Source organism: Electrona antarctica (genome assembly GCF_951216825.1).
Source record: "Electrona antarctica genome assembly, chromosome: 1".
NCBI classification, from domain to species: Eukaryota; Metazoa; Chordata; class Actinopteri; order Myctophiformes; family Myctophidae; genus Electrona; species Electrona antarctica.
Window position 1 is genome coordinate 31,832,034 of NC_136806.1, and position 19,029 is coordinate 31,851,062.

The window sequence follows — 19,029 nt, forward strand, 5'->3', positions numbered from 1 at the left end:
TTCTACAATTAATTAACTCGAGCAACTTGTGTTTAGAAGTCAAAGGGTAAAAATGTACTTGGGTAAAAGTACAAAAGTATTGGCATCAAAATGTGTAAAAGTACTCATTGTGCAGAATGTCCCATTTCAAGTTGTCAAATGTATAATTGCGACACATTGTGAGCTTGTACATCGGCTGTTTTCAAATGAACAAAATGTATATAGAGCTGAACTGGTTAATGTCTTTTTTTGTAATAATAATCAAAATCTACAAAGTAACTAGTAACGTAATGTTTTCAAATAAATTTAGTGGGGTAAAAGTACAATATTTGCCTCTGAGATGTAGTAGAGTAGAAGTAAAAGTATTGGCAATTGGAAATACTCAACTAAAGTACAAATACCTCCAAATTGCACTTGAGTACAGTACTTAAGTAAATGTACTTTGTTGCTTTACATCAGTGCTTTGCAGCACATGGCGTATCGGCGGCAGCTGTGATTGGCCACTAGCATGCACACGACACAACATAACCCGCGGCAATGATGGATGGTCGATGGCTTTAGACAGCGTTTCACGTTTCCTTGAGAAACCTGGCCGTGCACGTTTCTCGTCTCAAATGATGATCACATTCATCACCTCGGGCATACGTATGCCGAGAGAGCACTCAAGGAGTTGCTTACATGCAGAGAGGGCACCCAAGGAGTTGCTTACATGCAGAGAGGGCACCCAAGGAGTTGCTTACATGCAGAGAGGGCACTCAAGGAGTTGCTTACATGCAGAGAGAGCACTCAAGGAGTTGCTTACATGCAGAGAGAGCACTCAAGGAGTTGCTTACATGCAGAGAGGGCACCCAAGGAGTTGCTTACATGCAGAGAGGGCACCCAAGGAGTTGCTTACATGCAGAGAGGGCACCCAAGGAGTTGCTTACATGCAGAGAGAGCACCCAAGGAGTTGCTTACATGCAGAGAGGGCACCCAAGGAGTTGCTTACATGCAGAGAGGGCACCCAAGGAGTTGCTTACATGCAGAGAGAGCACCCATGGAGTTGCTTACATGCAGAGAGAGCACTCAAGGAGTTGCTTACATGCAGCGAGGGCACCCAATGAGTTGCTTACATGCTGAGAGGGCACCCAAGGAGTTGCTTACATGCAGCGAGGGCACCCAAGGAGTTGCTTACATGCAGAGAGGGCACCCAAGGAGTTGCTTACAGCAGTGGTTTTCAGCCCTTCTCATATCAAGGCCCATTATTTATTCAGCATTTAAGCCACGGATGGACCACCATCTGATGAGATTTAGCCTACTCGGACTCCTGATGAGATTTAGCCTACTCGGACCCTAAACTAAAGAATAATTTGTGGTCGTAAATTGTGTGTGTGTGTGGCGCGTATATCTTAGTAGAAGAGGCAAACAAATATTGTTTATGCCGTTGGCCTGTTTATTTGTATACATGTGTAAACTTGAAACATTATTGTACTGTAAAAGGGCCTCTTTTCCCCTGATCTTTATCTTTTTTTAGTATAACAGTATTAGTTTAGATTGATACACGATAATCAACACTAACACTTTAATTTAGAACACAGCCAAATCAAATCATAGTACATACGTGTTCAATCAATTATTCAATCAAAGCAAACGGCACAAACAATATTAGTTTTCCTCTTCTACAAAAAAATAAAGTTACAAGTTACTGTCGCGTGTTGCCATTCTCGCGTACTTGTATTATTTCCCACCACGGAGTACCCTTGCATCTCGGAGGACAGGCAAGACGGGCAGTGTCGGTAGGCCAATCAGAGGCAGGCGGGGCGTTACCATGTCTATGCTCGGACGTAGAAAAGATATGCGTGCGTGCGTGCGTGCGTGCGTGCGTGCGTGCGTGCGTGCGTGCGTGCGTGCGTGCGTGCGTGCGTGCGTGTGTGTGTGCGCGTGTGTGTGTGTGAGACTGTGACTGTGAACCCCATAGTGATGATGTTGATTGGCTGAGCACGGCATGTGATATTTATTTGTTTGGTTCAGGAATCATGTTTGTTAGTGTGTGCCGATCACATACTGGGTTTTCTCAAAACTGGGGTTTCTGTGTGAATGTTCTCCATTCAGTCGTATTGCTACTTGCCATGATTAGTCCTTATGCTTGATTCTTAAAGGGAAGGCAGCTGATTTATGAGAAGATAATAGCTTTTTGGTCCTCATAGTGAAGGATTAACTACACGCACATCCAACAGTGCAGTGCAACAGGTGCTGGGTTAAGTGTAGAACATGATCACTTCAGCCTTTGCGTCGGGTTAATTCACATGAAAAGGATCTACATTTCTTTCTTTATCATTATCAGAACATTTCGATGCATCGAAACGTTCTCCAATAATGATTAATAAAGAAATCTAATCTAGACTGTAGCTCGGCGTGTGGGAATGCACACTGTTTCATTGACAATATATGTTACAGTTAATACAGCACGATTGGAAAAACCAGTCGGATTGAAAAAGGAGTGCTCATTTTCTTGGAGTTCACATCCTGCCGCAGGGGGGCACGGGCCAGGGGGGCACGGGTACTTTCCCAGTCCCACATGGCAGTGCAGGATCCATGCACACTGCATCCATCAGAGACCCAGAGTGAATCAGAGTGATTTGATCATGTGTTTCTCAGTGAGAGCAGTGCTGATAATGGAAGAGAGATCTACCGGTTCACCAGTGTCTCCGTGCCACCCTCATCTTTTCTCTGAGCGGAGAAAATGAGCATAAGAAGACACCTGGTGGGTCACCTGGGGACGTCGTTGTAGAATGTGTTATTTATATGGAAAACGGCAAGAGTGTATTTCTTTATGTTGCTGTGCTGTCGGGCAAAAATCCTCTTATATCCATATTCTAACTTTTGTATTTTCTTTTGTAAATTATCGCCTTGTGTTGATCATACTACAGCGCCACACAAAAACATCAAAAGTAGCAGATGCACAAGCCCGAAAAGCACGAAGCGACAACAACTACTGCTACTTTTGCCATTTTTGATCTTGGATCCTGAAACAGTTGTGGACATTCCACCCAACAGAGACTTGTTTGTAATGCATTGAATTCACTCACATCAGACATTGGCTTATAATACTTGCAGAAAGAGTGTCCATTGCATTTAATTTCGTAACATTATTAGTAGTTTGCATTGGCAAGGCTATCTCTATCTCCTGTCTGCCCTGCATAAATGTGTGTTCCATGAGACTGTGAAATGCGTACAAACAAAGACTGACATGTCAGGAACTCAGGATACTGAACAATTCCAGAACAGGAAGTTAGAAATGATCGAGCATTAGCATCGATTTATTTACTTAGTGCAATATACAAAGGTTCTTTTATGTCTTGACATGGGAACAGGGTCACGCTTGAACTAAAAGCAGTTACACCGGTTCTGGGAATGGATAATAATAGTAACAGAGAAAGCCTTTTGAATTTCGTCGTAACTGTTGGTGGCGGTTACACTAGGACTGGGATCTCGCCAGCACACACATACCACCCAAACAAGAAAAAACAAACAAGAAAAGTACAGTTGTAAGCTATCTTACTGGAGTGGAATCTGTGCATGAAATTGCACTACACATTAGCACTGGAGCAAACGGACTCCTCGCCTTCTTCCTACGGCATGTGGTTCTGTGTTGTTTAAAGGTTAATGTGGCATTTAAACTCTGGGTTTATGAGCTCAGCTGAGAATTGATGTGGTAGTCTGATATACACCATGGTGTGTGTGTGTGTGTGTGTGTGTGTGTGTGTGTGTGTGTGTGTGTGTGTGTGTGTGTGTGTGTGTGTGTGTGTGTGTGTGTGTGTGTGTGTGTGTGTGTGTGTGTGTGTGTGTGTGTGTGTGTGTGTGTGTGTGTGTGTGTGTGTGTGTGTGTGTGTGTGTGTGTGTGCGTGCGTGCGTGTGTGCGTGCGTGCGTGCGTGCGTGCGTGCGTGCGTGCGTGCGTGTGCGTGCGTGCGTGCGTGCGCGCGCGCGCGCGTGCGTGCGTATGTATGGTCAAGGAGGAATCCTCTGTCCATCTCACTTTTTTCCGCATCTCTCTATCACCACTGCCCATGGGTTTTTGAACGACTGAACTCTTGGTGTGTGCATTTGTCTTTGTAATGAATGATGGCTTTGTGCAACTGCAACCCTGCTATGATACACTTCTCTGATTAGTTGCTCTTGTTCTTGCTGACAGTCTCATCACGTTGTCCTGCATTCACACTCAACTCATTAAGCAGGGATGAAAGTGGATTGAAATTCTTGCCATTGCAAGCGCAAGCTAGAAACAAATACTAACAAAACAAAAAACACAAAACCATACTACACCTCCAACCTGCATCACTTATCACCAGTTTAAGTCTTTTATTTGACAGACAAGTGGAAGAGAGAGACAGGAAGTGCATAGTGAGTAGGGAAAGACATTGAGCAGCATGTACTCTTTTAATGCATTTAATGAAGCAGAGAGATGCATTTGGAAATAATTTAGCATGTTTGCAAATTATTATTATTATGTATTTATTCTGACATCACAACGAACGGACATTTAGCATAGATGAATCATAGAAAACTACAGCATAATGAAGTGTAGATGAAGATAACTGCACAGCATGTTTCCCTTCTTCCAAGTCTTCCACATTGGGCCTACAAGATATATTATGTGGCTTGTGCCTGGTACTAGGGGACAGTGTGTCACAAAAATCAATCACAATGAGCAAGGATCGGATCTAATCCGTGACCTCAAATTGCTTTGAAGAGCTTGAATCTTGATGTGAAGTGCACACCACACACTCACAGTTAAAATTAGAGTCCCTACATGGCAGAAGTTTACAATTGCTTCCGTTTCCTCACTGCACAAAGCCACCACGATTAGAATATAAATAATTATCTTTCTTTTTTGCGTAAATATTATATTTACATTGAAAATATGATTACATTGTGTCTTTATAATCAAAAGGCAAATTGAATCATGGATTTGGAGAATTGTGACACCCTACTGAATGGGGAGATATGGAAATGCCCTTTTCCTTACTATCAACCAGTGTTGATTTTGACAGCAAATGTAGTCTCTTGAAGTCTATTGAATAGTTTTCATTTAGTTTTAGTCACATTTTAGTCACCTGGAATGTTTCAGTGTTAGTCTAGTAAAAGGTATTTTGGCGGGCCTTGATGCCGTCATTTTACACTTGCTGAAAATTGATTTGCTATTTTCAGCATGCAACCAAGAGTGTATGACTTATACTCTTGTCCACTAGTCCCTTCCTAACATTTTAGTCTAGTTTTTATTTGTTGATGGAATTGTCAATATTTTAGTGTTAGTTTTAGTCATCATAGCTTAGTTTTCATTTAGTTTCCATTTAGTTTTTTCACCAGTGAAAAAAGGTAGTCGGCAAACATTTTTGGTCATAGTATTAGTCGACGAAATCAACACTGCTCTCAACTCTGAAGTGATAGACTGTTCAGATATAGTGCCCATCAATAAAATGGCTCAGTTCACTCTTATTACAGCAGCAGCGGTGCTGCTGTCACAACAGAAAATCATGTTGGCAACTTGTTTATTTCAGAGAAAAGCATTCTGTGACAAGTAGATGACGGGTATGGAGTTGAACATTCTGCTCTAGTCCGCTTGTCCTTTATGTTGGTGGTTCCCAAGCCTTTTTGCCCGTCACACACTCTCCCAGGACCCAAACTAGTGAAAATAGCAGATCTACAAGCTCACAATGCAACGCTTCGCGCAGTGTTGTGAGCTTGTAGATCGGCTAATTTCTTCTAATTTATCGAATTTCTTAGATTTTTCTTTGAAGTTCCTGAAAAAAATCTTTGCATTTTGGTTTAATTCATGAAAAGTTTAGCTTTTTTTGGGAATGTTTTGAACTAATAATAATGATTAAAAACCAAATTCAGGAAACCAAAAACAAGGGGACCATAACAATGTGTCCACCACGACCCAGGAACGGGTCCCGACCGTGACAGACAGTGCTTTATGTCAGTGGTTCCCAAAGTGGGGTCCAGTTCCAGGGGGTCCCCAGCAAAATGATAGTTGGGAACCAAATGGACCCTTATGGGTCTGTAACTCAGAGAGTGTACAAATGGAACCAAATGGACCATTTGTACACTCTCAGAGTTAAATCAACATTGATTTTACTATATAAATTGGGGGGTCCCAGAGCTAGAAATGCCATTAAATGAGGGTCCGTACTCCGTAGACTAATGCATGTCAAACTGGGGGTCCTTGAAATTAAACTGGTTGAGAATCACTGCTAGAGCCGTCCCTGGCATATCTTTTCAAACATGAAAAAGTTTGGGAAGCACTGCTTTATGTGTCTGTCCCCATCCCTCCTGTCTTTATGTGTCTGTCCCCATCCCTCCTGTCTTTATGTGTCTGTCCCCATCCCTCCTGTCTCACTGCTTTATGTGTCTGTCCCCATCCCTCCTGTCTCACTGCTTTATGTGTCTGTCCCCATCCCTCCTGTCTCACTGCTTTATGTGTCTGTCCCCATCCCTCCTGTCTCCTTTATGTGTCTGTCCCCATCCCTCCTGTCTCCTTTATGTGTCTGTCCCCATCCCTCCTGTCTGTCCCCATCCCTCCTGTCTCACGCTGCTCTTCTCAACGCTGTGTGTGTGTGTGTGTGTGTGTGTGTGTGTGTGTGTGTCCACAGATGCGTCCTCCTGCCCCTGTTGAGTGTCAAGCCTCCGCAGCAGTCCCTCTTCCTGCTGGTGGACTCCGTGGACGAGGGCTGCCTGCCTGTGGAGGGTGGTGGCCATGGGGGCGGGGAGCAGAGGTCGTCCCCGCCCAGCTCCCCCAGGACCATCGCCGAGCTCCTGGCGGCGCACCACGAGTTCCTGCCCCCCTGGTTGCTGCTCATCTGCTCAGCGCGCCGGCAGAACAAGGCCATCACCAAACTGTTCACAGGTAAAACCAACGATGAGATGAGGTTTACGTCGTGTGAGTGATCTACAAGCTCACAATGCGTCGCGTTGCGATACGTTGTGAGCTTGTAGATCGGCTATTTAATAATAATAATAATACATTTTATTTATAAGGCGCCTTTCAGGGCACTCAAGGTCGCCGTACAACAAGATAAAAACAGTTAATACAAAACACAGTTAAAAGCACTAGCAAAAATATATAGTACAGGATCTGTAAAGTATGTGACAGGTTGTATGTAGTCTCGCATTGCCAGACTGTTGCCTCTCGCAATAGAACGGAAGTTCTATCATGACTCGAGTAAAATATAAAGAGCAAGTGGAGCCTCCTCCCCACTTCCATTTTGTCTTTACAGTCGTGCAAATCTATCCTAATTTAAATCTAAGCATAATTATATAGCTTGCTACTTAGAAGAAATGGAAATCAAAAATAAGCTCTAAAGATATTTTAAAATATATTTTCGTGAATGGAAATGGCAGCTTCATTACTCGGATTTCGGGATGTGTAGTTCCAGACTCTGTTGATTGTGGAATAGTTGACTGGCTACGCGAGACTAGGTTGTATGGAGTGTACACTATACTGAGTGCATATTCAGGCAAATGAATATACACAGGTTAGTTATTTCAGAGAGATATATTTCTATAAGTGACAGGGATATTCTATTTCAGGCTGTGTGGCTTGACACAGGAGTACACAGATTGTACTACCAGTGTTGGAGTCAAATATACTTCGGCAGGACATAATAAATGCAGCAGGATTTGAACCTGATATTTCTGTGCTTTTGCGGGGCATTTTTGCTGACTCATGCAGAATGACTTGATGATGAGTGAGCAGGTTTGGGTTTCAGTGTCTTGCTCAAGGATACTTAGGCAGGATATGGGGCTGTTAGTGTTGCTATGTATATTATAGCACCATTTAATTTTTTATTTTTTATTTTAAAAAAAATCTGAAAATGTAGGTTAGAGTCAGGGTGGGGCAGAGAAGATGGATGAGCTCACAGTCTTTAAACGGACCCTCGTCGTGACCATGTGTTTCAGTATTCACTGTTTGAGCCAGGATTGCGTTTCTAACCTCTTGTGCAACAGCCCTCTTTAGTGAAGACATTTGAAAAATGTTTTTGAGAAAGTGTCTTTTAAAGAAAATGCTATATATGGCGGAAAGTTTTGATTGTACCATTCAGGTGATATATAGGCCAGAACATAATGATTGTACCATCTACAGGTGATATATAGGCCAGAACATAATGATTGTACCATCTACAGGCGATATATAGACGCCTTATCAGACGACGTCACACTGATAAGAAACGGCATGCGCGTGCATAAAGGCAGCAGAAGAACTGGTCCTCTCATAAGATGCAATGGAAAAGTTCTAACTGCACTCACGTGTAAAAAATGCCCCATCAAACTTTCAGGTGCTTTTTTTCTCCCAGTGTGGAGGAAGAATGATTAGGATTTTTATTGTGATCTCTCACCCTTGAAATATATAATCCTTGGTTTCTGTTGTGTTTGAACAATAATAGCAATTCAAAACAGTTGTGCTCAAAACCACACCTCCAGCGCTGTCATAAGAACGGGAGGTGCGCTCATGAACACGGCAGCAGAGCCTATTTGTGCACGGCTGCACGCGCACCTGCAGTCCAAGTATAATTTATGCTTCGTCCCGCGATGGTGTCGCGCACGCAGACCTCTACGCTCACAACAGTCGCATCTGCGATGTGAGCTTGTATATCAGCTGTTCTCTGTGCGCAATACTGTTGGGCTTTGAAGTATAAATGTCTCCTAGGGTGCATCTCACTAGCCAACTCAAAGAGGAGGTTGAATGGACTGAAACCAGCGCTCCCCAAAACAACAGGTTTGGAGGTCTGTTGGGAATTGATTACATGAAACAGTCACCCGTGCGCCCAGTCCCAATGTTTGTAAACAAATAATTGGTCTATAGGCCAGAACATAATGATTGTACCATCTACAGGTGATATATAGGCCAGAACATAATGATTGTACCATCTTCAGGTGATATATAGGCCAGAACATAATGATTGTACCATCTACAGGTGATATATAGGCCAGAACATAATGATTGTACCATCTTCAGGTGATATATAGGCCAGAACATAATGATTGTACCATCTTCAGGTGATATATAGGCCAGAACATAATGATTGTACCATCTACAGGTGATATATAGGCCAGAACATAATGATTGTACCATCTTCAGGTGATATATAGGCCAGAACATAATGATTGTACCATCTTCAGGTGATATATAGGCCAGAACATAATGATTGTACCATCTACAGGTGATATATAGGCCAGAACATAATGATTGTACCATCTACAGGTGATATATAGGCCAGAACATAATGATTGTACCATCTACAGGTGATATATAGGCCAGAACATAATGATTGTACCATCTACAGGTGATATATAGGCCAGAACATAATGATTGTACCATCTACAGGCCATATATAGGCCAGAACGTAATGATTGTACCATCTACAGGCGATATATAGGCCAGAACATAATGATTGTACCATCTACAGGCCATATATAGGCCAGAACATAATGCAAGCTGGTGTAGTGCCACCATGAGTCCTATAGAAAGACTTGGGGTGGAGGTACTTCCTTCACTTCCGTGGTACTTCCTTGTGTGCATCTTGGGCCACAGATCTAATCTCCGTCCATGGCCTCCTGGCCTGGCTGAGCTAAATATAGAGCATCCAGTCTGTATAGTTCTTTTTATATTGTCAGCCGAGAACTTGAGTTACCACATGGTTTCTTGTTTCTAAGCTACCATTATTTGCTTAACATTTGTACCATCCATTTGCAAGAGCAGGTTTCAAATATTTCTATCTATCTATCTATCTATCTATCTATCTATCTATCTATCTATCTATCTATCTATCTATCTATCTATCTATCTATCTATCTATCTATCTATCTATCTATCTATCTATATTTTCTAAATGAAACGCACGAGTCACACGTTTTAAATTCAGTATGTGACAGCTTTTTCACCTTGGCATTGGCATTAAGGTTTGGCGAAGAGGCGAAGCCATCAAAATCCTTTTTATTAGAATGTTCTGAATGCTTTTGTCACCTGTGGTCATTCAAATCAAATTTTGGGTGCTCCATATCGTTTCTGTCGGGTGGAAAACTTCACACGTCCCGAACAGTGACCTTTTCCGGATTCATATTCTAAAATGGCAAAAGTAGCAGATCTACAAGCTCGAAGCGCAACGCAAATCTGCTGCTTTTGATACTTTTGTGTGACGCTGTACTGTAGTGTGATCAAGTAGTAGAGCATTAGTTTACGAAAAAAGCAACAAAAAATGCCACAAAAAGTTAAAATATGGAGATAAGAGGTTACTGCTCGGCGACAACGATAAATGACTTCCAGAGTCAGTGGTCAGTATAAACGTCACACTCCTGTTCCTAGCCTCTTGCTGCTAACAAGCATTCCAAACCGCATGGGCAAAAAAGAAAGGAAACATCCAGCTTGTGAAAGTGTTATCGTGATTCGTGACCAACTGCTGTCTTTACCTTCACAGCTAAGAAAGCAGCAGCATGCCACAAAACTAGATTCTACCACCCACGTAGCAGGAGCTTTGGTAAAGAACAATATTTCAGTGATTTCCTGAGTAGTGAAATTGTGCGTGATATCATAAATGAAATTGCAGCTCATTTTAATTTACGTACTTGGCATTTTGGTTTTCTCGCCCTCCCTTCTGGATGGCATTTTGGAGATAGTTTCACATCACCCTTTTTTAAAATGAAATGCTCCTATAAACAGGAGCTCACCATTTCTACTGACAACGGACTCTGGAAGTATATAATAATTCTGTGGGTCCGAGCGACTACAGGTCTGTAAAAGTCAAAGTATATAGGTCTCTAAAACTGCCAGACTTACCCTTCTTTTAAGGCTGTTCTGAAACGGTGAACATGAGGGCCATTCTCCACGTTGCATGTCTGATTAGGCCTATCTAGTTGTCAGGACAGCGGCCTACGCAGCGGTGACGAGCAGCAACAACATTAATCAAGGGCCACAAGGCCGTGTGGGAGGAAGGTCCTTCCTGCAGGCTGCACAGTGCTGAGCATCCATCTACCTTTCCACAAACAGCCTTTCTGTTCCCTCCGCACTTGACACTTTGCATGGTTATGTAATATATTCCAATTGATGTGATCCTTTCTGTTTTGTTCCATACTCTGCAAGTCTATGTTGTTGCTGTCGGGCTAGAAACCCTACGCCCTACTCGATCATACTACAGCGCCACACAAGTAGCCGATCCACAAGCGACACGTTTTGAGCTTGTAGCTTGTTTTTTATTGCGCTTTGTCAGGTACAGGCTTTGAGAAAAATATTCAAAGAGCCTATCAGTGATCTGCAGCTACTCAGTCAGGGGTAAATAGAAACTGAATGTTGGATGATTAAAAGTCCTTGATCTTTATAGGATTACAGTCACATACTGTAATTGAGGAGGTGTTTGTTCAGCCTCTTCTTTTTTCTTCTTCTTCTAATTCTTATCCCACGATTTTGCAACCCATTGTTTTCACCCAGTCTCAATTATCGAATGTAATCCTGGGCGCTACACTTCCTCTGCCAACCTGGGGAGGGCAGCGGACTGACCTCATGCTTCCTTCTATGTATGAGGAGTCCAAGCGGCTTCTTTTCACCTGACAGGGGGGAGATTCCCCGGCCGGACATCGCGTGGAAGGAACACGTTATTCCGACCAGTTCCTTTCCCTTGTTCAGTCTCTTCTTGAATGTATGGACACTACTGGTGTAATGTCTCCAACAACTGCAGGGGGAAGGCTGTTCCATATTGAGTAGAGGAAGCTCCTATCAAGGCATTTGGTGCTTTCCACCCGACAGAGAAGATACACACGTAGCTAGCTAGGTGTTAATGAATGAAGCTATTCAAGTTCACACTGTAAATTCCACTGCACATGATGGTACAGTATAGGTTTCCATTATGTTCCATTACCTTTCCACTTTCAGTTACGGCCGCACAATGTCAAATGTAGTTGTTGTGACACTTAACTGCAAAACATGTTGATTAACAAAATATGCGGAGTGGTTACTAAAGCCTGGCCTAGATAGTTAACTAAATGAAAGTTTTCCCTCTGAGATCTAACTTTCCTGAGAAATGTGTTGGCCTGTGCCATACAGCAGCACGTTGTGTGAAACCTTGTACCTTGTACAAGGTACCTACCCACAAAGTTAGAATATGGAGATTCAGCCCGACAGCGACGATTTGCTCTTGAAACACGACCACCAGTGATTATGGATGCGAAACGATGGGGTCGTCGCCGGGCCATTGAAAAGGGGACAGCCGAAGCAGCATGACACGAGACAATGTATTCGGCTAAGTGTTATTTACTGTAACAAGGTAGAGTTTATGATGCTCGGGGTAGCACTAGGTTGTGTCCCGTTGTGTGTGTGTGAGTGTGTGAGTGTGTGAGTGTGTGAGAGAGAGAGCAGCGAGATGCTCCAGCAGGCTTCTAATCGGCCCTGGCAGTTCTCTTCAGCTGATGCGTTTTCAGCACAGCCTTTGTTTTGTCTAGACTCTGTCTTCCGCTTGTAGCTCAACTATTGAGACATTTTCTGCAAGGCCTGCTTTCTCATCTTCACAGGCACATGACAGGCGTGTGCACACTTACACACTCACTCTCCGCATCTCCCATTGGCCCTATTATGACAGCCATGTGAACACTCCTTATTCATGCCGCCCCAGACCTAAAATAGACGGGAGGACTTCAGAGCATCACATTGAGGCCAAGTATCTGCTAAAAATACCCACCATATTGTTTACAAGTTAGAGGTGGCATTGGCCCGCCAAAACACTTTTCATGCTCTGTGCAAAGCAAACTCTTTATTTTTACGAGAACGGCCTATTTTGCCTGGGGTGGAGGTTGTGTGGGTTTCCCAGCCAGTACACCCTGTGTTCTGCAGCGATATGGAACGATGTGGTTCCGTGAATATAGTGCCGATAAACTTTCAGAAACGACTTCTGACCAAAAGGGATTTTTTTCTGAAAAGTACAGCGGACTAGAGTAGAGTGCCCGTCGTCCAAAAGCTCAAAACAAAATAAATCTGAAGGAATTTGGAGGATTTCATCCGCTAGCTGAATCATTACTGTTGCCATAGATATGCAAGCTGAAATCACTTGGGGGGGGTGTAACGCATTTCTGTTCCAAGGATAGAGTTCTGTACCCCAGGAGTCACACTCTCGTGAATTCCTTTTTCCTTGCTCAACTGTTATTCCTTGTGTCGGTCTTGGAGCTGGAATGTGCTTTGGGAAGTTTTCAACACCTCTGAGACCCTGAGCAGGAAGAGGGAGGAGGCATTATATTCTGACTCCTTCCAACAGAATGCCTCACTCGCATCCTCTGGCCAATGCCTCGCAAACAAAGAATGTTCTGTTATGTTTCTGTGCTTGTAGTGAGGGAGAAGTAGAAATAACTTAAATCATTTCGGTGGGGGCATGGTGGCACAGTCGGTAGTGCTGTCGCCTCACAGCTGGAAGGTCTGGCCGGGGAAACTCTCCCATGTCAGGTGAAAATAAGCAGCATGGACTCCTCATGCATAGAATAAAGCATGAGGTCAGTCCACTGCCCCCCCAGGTTGGCAGAGGAAGTGTAGCGCCCAGGATTACATTAGATAATTGACACTGGGTGAAAAAATGGGTTGCAAAATCGTGGGATAAAAACTTACGGTAAAAAAAAAAGAACTTAAATCATTTCTACCAGAGCATCATCATCATCATCCCTCTGTCTGCCATCGCATCAACATTATCACTCCATTTCCTACGTATTCCCTCCACGTTTTCTTCGTCACGGTAAATTGGTATAATGATTGGACAACTTTATATTCCCACCATCACGTACCCCAGGGGTCTATCCTGGCACCCTTGCCCCCCCCCCCCCCCCCCCCCCCCTCAAAACACCAAATCTCTTTGCCAAAAATGGCAGATCTACAAGCTCACAACGCTGCATTGTTTTTTGCTGAATGGTCACCATCACATTGCCCAACGTTGACGTATTGTGAACAGGGCCCAGAATAGGGAGGCTAGGGTATACGTGGTTAAAGGACCACAGTGTGAATACAAGTTGTTATTGCTTCGGCAATAGGTTTTCCTTTTAATGGCTTTATTTTTAGATTTTGTACTCATTCGTTTACATTTTCTCCTCATTAAGTCATTATGTCACTATCAAACTTGCCTGCATAATTAGAGTTAATGTTCGCTAAACTTGATTTTAATAAGTCATGGATGGTTTAAACGCTATCTTTTCTCCAGGGACTATTTCAGGCCATAGTTTTAATCAATCAGCACTATAAAATTCATGAAAGAACAATGACAACATAACTGTTATTAATAATATAATGGTAATAAACCCCACCACACAATTATATTTCATGGGTTGGATCACCAATCTCAGCCTCAAGTTTCAAGTCTCTGCAAGTTGATTTTCATACCGTACTGGAATGAACAGAATCCTAAGGCTCTCTTGAAACTCAAACAAACCAATGGTGGTATGCTTTGGAAAATGGTCGGCGGTAGTGTCAAGTTTACCATGAGTCATCATAGTAGATGGGCTAAACGGGCCAGGCCACCGTCATGGCCCCTTTTTAAAGTTGCCCAAATCCTGGTGAAAAGACCCAAATCTCCCAATCCAGTGTTCTCTGTTACTGTATGGCCATCAGAGGGAAGTGCTTTGTTTAGGCATGGGCATTTCATTTGTGTACTACCGCACTAATTGAAGAGAAGCCGAAGAGGGAAAGCAAGCAAAATGGGTGTGAGGGCAGAGTTGTAAACTGTTGGCTTAAATACGGTTTACATAAATATAAACGGCCACTCATGTTTTTCTTTCTCTCTCTTTCATTTGTCTGCTGTCCATCTGTAATTCCTCTTGCAGTACAGCTTGTACTTGACAGACACCGTTTCTCACAGCGTGCCTCTTGTTTTATAGATCCCGTGCCTTCCTTTGAAATCCCTGAAAACGTAGAGAGGCTTTGACTCGAGTCGACACGGATGACTTTTTAGATTTTTCTATTTTCTCCTTTTGCTGTGAAGCAAAGAGAATCCCCTCTGCTCTGTAATATAATTCAAACGCTGAATCATTTAGTCTCTCATTGAAAAGGACTTGAGTAATAAGCCTAATAAGCTGCTGGTAGTATTTTATACAGCCCTGTGTGTGTGTGTGTGTGTGTGTGTGTGTGTGTGTGTGTGTGTGTGTGTGTGTGTGTGTGTGTGTGTGTGTGTGTGTGTGTGTGTGTGTGTGTGTGTGTGTGTGTGTGTGTGTGTGTGTGTGTGTGTGTGTGTGTGTGTGTGTGTGTGTGTGTGTGTGTGTGTGTGTGTGTGTGTGTGTGTGTGTGTGTGTGTGTGAGAGCGTGATCTCCGTATCGGAGTAGAAGAATCATTGGACTGTAATGGCTGCCATCTGCCCAATATCCTTTGTGGTGCGGGCATGTCATAGTTGCTATTTCTCAAACTGCTGTGGGGATGCATAGGCCTGTTACTGTAACCAGGGCTGCTTGGACCACTACAAGAGGGATATTTTGGAATTTATTACTTTGGAATATAGGCACACACTACTATTGACATTTTGGTTTTGGCATTCAAAAATATGCCCGCTGTCAGGCATAAACCTTGTGTCCCATATTCATCTTTTTTTCCTTTTCTTTTTCCTTAAACTTTTTTAGTTAGTTAAAAAACGTTCTGAAACCCTTTTTATACTTTGACAGTGTCGCACAAAAATAGTAAAAGTTCGATCTACAAGCTCCCGGCGCGTCATTATCCAATGCATTGTGTACTTGTAGATCTGCTATTTTTCACAATTTCTGATTTTTGAAAACCTATATAATGACATGCCTAAAATAGAGACGGCCGGTTGAAAGGGGTTAAGTCTGTCTGTGGGTTTTCGAAGTATTGAACCAATGAAAACAGGATACGTAGGAACCATTATTGTTACCTTCACGGTTTAACACAGGCTTCCACCCGACAGAAACTATACATTTACCTTCACGGTTTAACACAGGCTTCCACCCGACAGAAACTATACATTTAACACAGGCTTCCACCCGACACAAACTATACATTTAACACAGGCTTCCACCCGACACAAACTATACATTTAACACAGGCTTCCACCCGACACAAACTATACATTTCCATAAATGCGCCAACATAAATTAGTCTGTATGATAGAAAATCTGTTGCATCTGTTGGGCTGTCACTGCAACATGAGCCAACACAAATTCCTTGAAATGGAACACATCCAAACAGTGGTCTAACACAGTAGTTCCCAAAGTGGGGTCTGGGGACCCCCAGGGGACCTTGAGGGAGTTCCAGGGGGTCCCCAGCTAAATGATAGTTTGGAACCAAATGGACCCTTATGGGTCTGTAACTCTGAGAGTGTACAAATGGAACAAAATGAACCCTAACGGGTCCATTTGGTTCCATTTGTACACTCTCAGAGTTAAATTAACATTGATTTTACAATATAAATTGGGGTCCCAGAGATAGAAATGCCATTAAATGAGGGGTCTGTAGACTAATATGCATGTCAAACTGGGGGTCCTTGAAATTAAACGGGTTTAGAATCACTGCTAGAGCCGCAAAAATCTTTTCTTATGGGGGTCCCTGGCATATCTTTTCAAATGGGGGTCCGCGGGGCTAATTAGTGTCAATTTGGGGGTCCTTGACATGGAAAAGTTTGGGAACCACTGCTTTCTAAACCAGTGGTTCTCACACTTTTTCATGTCAAGGACCCAGCACTCGGTGACGCGCTATGAGCTTGTAGATCTGCTATTTTTTGAAAAATCGTGAAAATGTGTCGCAAATTTGGAATATATATTCTTTCAGAGCGAACATTTTTAACTCCAATCTTTGCTTCTGGGACAACAAACATATTTTGAGATGGGGTCGGAGGCCAAATACATATCATTTTTGGGGTCCTTGACATGAAATAGTTTGAGCACCACTGACATAGAAACAGGTTTTTCAGAAAACCTTTTGTTGTTATTATTGTTACCTTCACGGTTTAACACAGGCTTCCACCCGACAGAAACTATACATTACCATAAATGCGCCAACATAAATTAGTCTGTATGATAGAAAATCTGTTGCATCTGTTGGGCTGTCACTGCAACATGAGCCAACACAAATTCCTTGAAATGGAACACATCCAAACAGTGGTCTAACACAGTAGTTCCCAAAGTGGGGTCTGGGGACCCCCAGGGGACCTTGAGGGAGTTCCAGGGGGTCCCCAGCTAAATGATAGTTTGGAACCAAATGGACCCTTATGGGTCTGTAACTCTGAGAGTGTACAAATGGAACAAAATGAACCCTAACGGGTCCATTTGGTTCCATTTGTACACTCTCAGAGTTAAATTAACATTGATTTTACAATATAAATTGGGGTCCCAGAGATAGAAATGCCATTAAATGAGGGGTCTGTAGACTAATATGCATGTCAAACTGGGGGTCCTTGAAATTAAACGGGTTTAGAATCACTGCTAGAGCCGCAAAAATCTTTTCTTATGGGGGTCCCTGGCATATCTTTTCAAATGGGGGTCCGCGGGGCTAATTAGTGTCAATTTGGGGGTCCTTGACATGGAAAAGTTTGGGAACCACTGCTTTCTAAACCAGTGGTTCTCACACTTTTTCATGTCAAGGACCCAGCACTCGGTGACGCGCTATGAGCTTGTAGATCTGCTATTTTTTGAAAAATCGTGAAAATGTGTCGCAAATTTGGAATATATATTCTTTCAGAGCGAACATTTTTAACTCCAATCTTTGCTTCTGGGACAACAAACATATTTTGAGATGGGGTCGGAGGCCAAATACATATCATTTTTGGGGTCCTTGACATGAAATAGTTTGAGCACCACTGACATAGAAACAGGTTTTTCAGAAAACCTTTTGTAGAATCCGAGCTCAGGTCTAAATGGGTTCCATGCATTGTATATTATATTAGTTCATGAAGTTCTCCTCTGCTGAACTGTCTCTTATCTAAGTAAAAAAGGAAAAATACTTTGTTACAAAGTAGCTAAAAATGTTTTGAGATATTTAGTCTAAACATATTTCAGGTTGGGTCTTAATGGTAGTGGAGAGGGCTAGGTGCCATTTTAATGCGGTTTACTCATTTCCTTCTGCACATGACACATTCGGACACATTCCTAGAAGAGTACTTTTTCTGCCCAAATTACTATTAGGTTTACTCACATACCACACCCTTTTGAAGAGAGCTCATTTATACCCTACCTTTCAGAACATCCCACTCCACTGACACATGCCTCCTCTATTTGAGCGACCACATCAAACACGAGGTGGATGCTGGCAAATACTGCGGCATGGTCATGCAAAAAGCCAAAAGGCTTTTGACACCGTGAACCACTCCATACTGATTAACAAGCTAAAAGCAATTGGTTTTGATAGCACATCAGTGAGCTGGATGCAATCCTACCTGGAGGGGAGAGAACAGATGGTGGAGGTGAACGGAACACTGCCCCCCCCCCCCCTCCCAGTGAGCTGTGGCGTTCCACAGGGAAGCATACTAGGGCGTTTACTGTTCCTAATATATGTAAACGACATGACATCAGCTTGTGACTGCATCTTGTTCCTGTTCGCAGATGACTCAGCACTGCTGGTCTCGACAGGAACAAACTGCAGGTTGAAAAGACCCTCAGCTCTGAACTCGGTAGAATCTGCACATGGTTCGCTGATAACAAACTATCCTTACACCTGGGAAAAACTTGATCAAATAGTAATCTCAGCAAGGCAGATGGCTTCTTGGTTAGAGTGGGTGACAATATTATCACACGAAAAGATGAAATTACCTACCTAGGTTCCATCCTTGAGGCTAATCTTTCTGGTGATAAAATGGCCACCAACGTAATCAAAAGTCAATCAAAGAACAAGATTCCTTTACAGGATCTCCTCACTGGTCAACAAAAACACCTTGAAGACGTTAACAGGAGCCCTCGTACATGGTTTCTTCGACTATGCATGCACCTCTTGGTACCACAGCACCTCAAAGGCCCTTAAAACAAGGCTCCAGACCTCCCAAAACAAACTGGTCAGGCTCCTACTTGGCCTCACCCCCCGAACCCACCTCACCCCTGCCCACTTTGACAGGCTGGA

At 43.0% G+C, this 19,029-nt stretch overlaps 1 protein-coding gene across 2 annotated transcripts in view; it reads left to right on the forward strand.

Annotated features, from left to right (window-relative positions):
• Positions 1–19,029, forward strand: part of ankrd50 (ankyrin repeat domain 50) — a 51,457-nt gene that overhangs the window by 12,702 nt on the left and 19,726 nt on the right. For both annotated transcript variants that reach the window (XM_079508212.1, XM_079508213.1), the window contains exon 3: positions 6,613–6,866. In XM_079508212.1, coding sequence (XP_079364338.1) covers positions 6,613–6,866 — 254 coding nt within the window. The remainder of the gene's footprint in view (positions 1–6,612; positions 6,867–19,029) is intronic.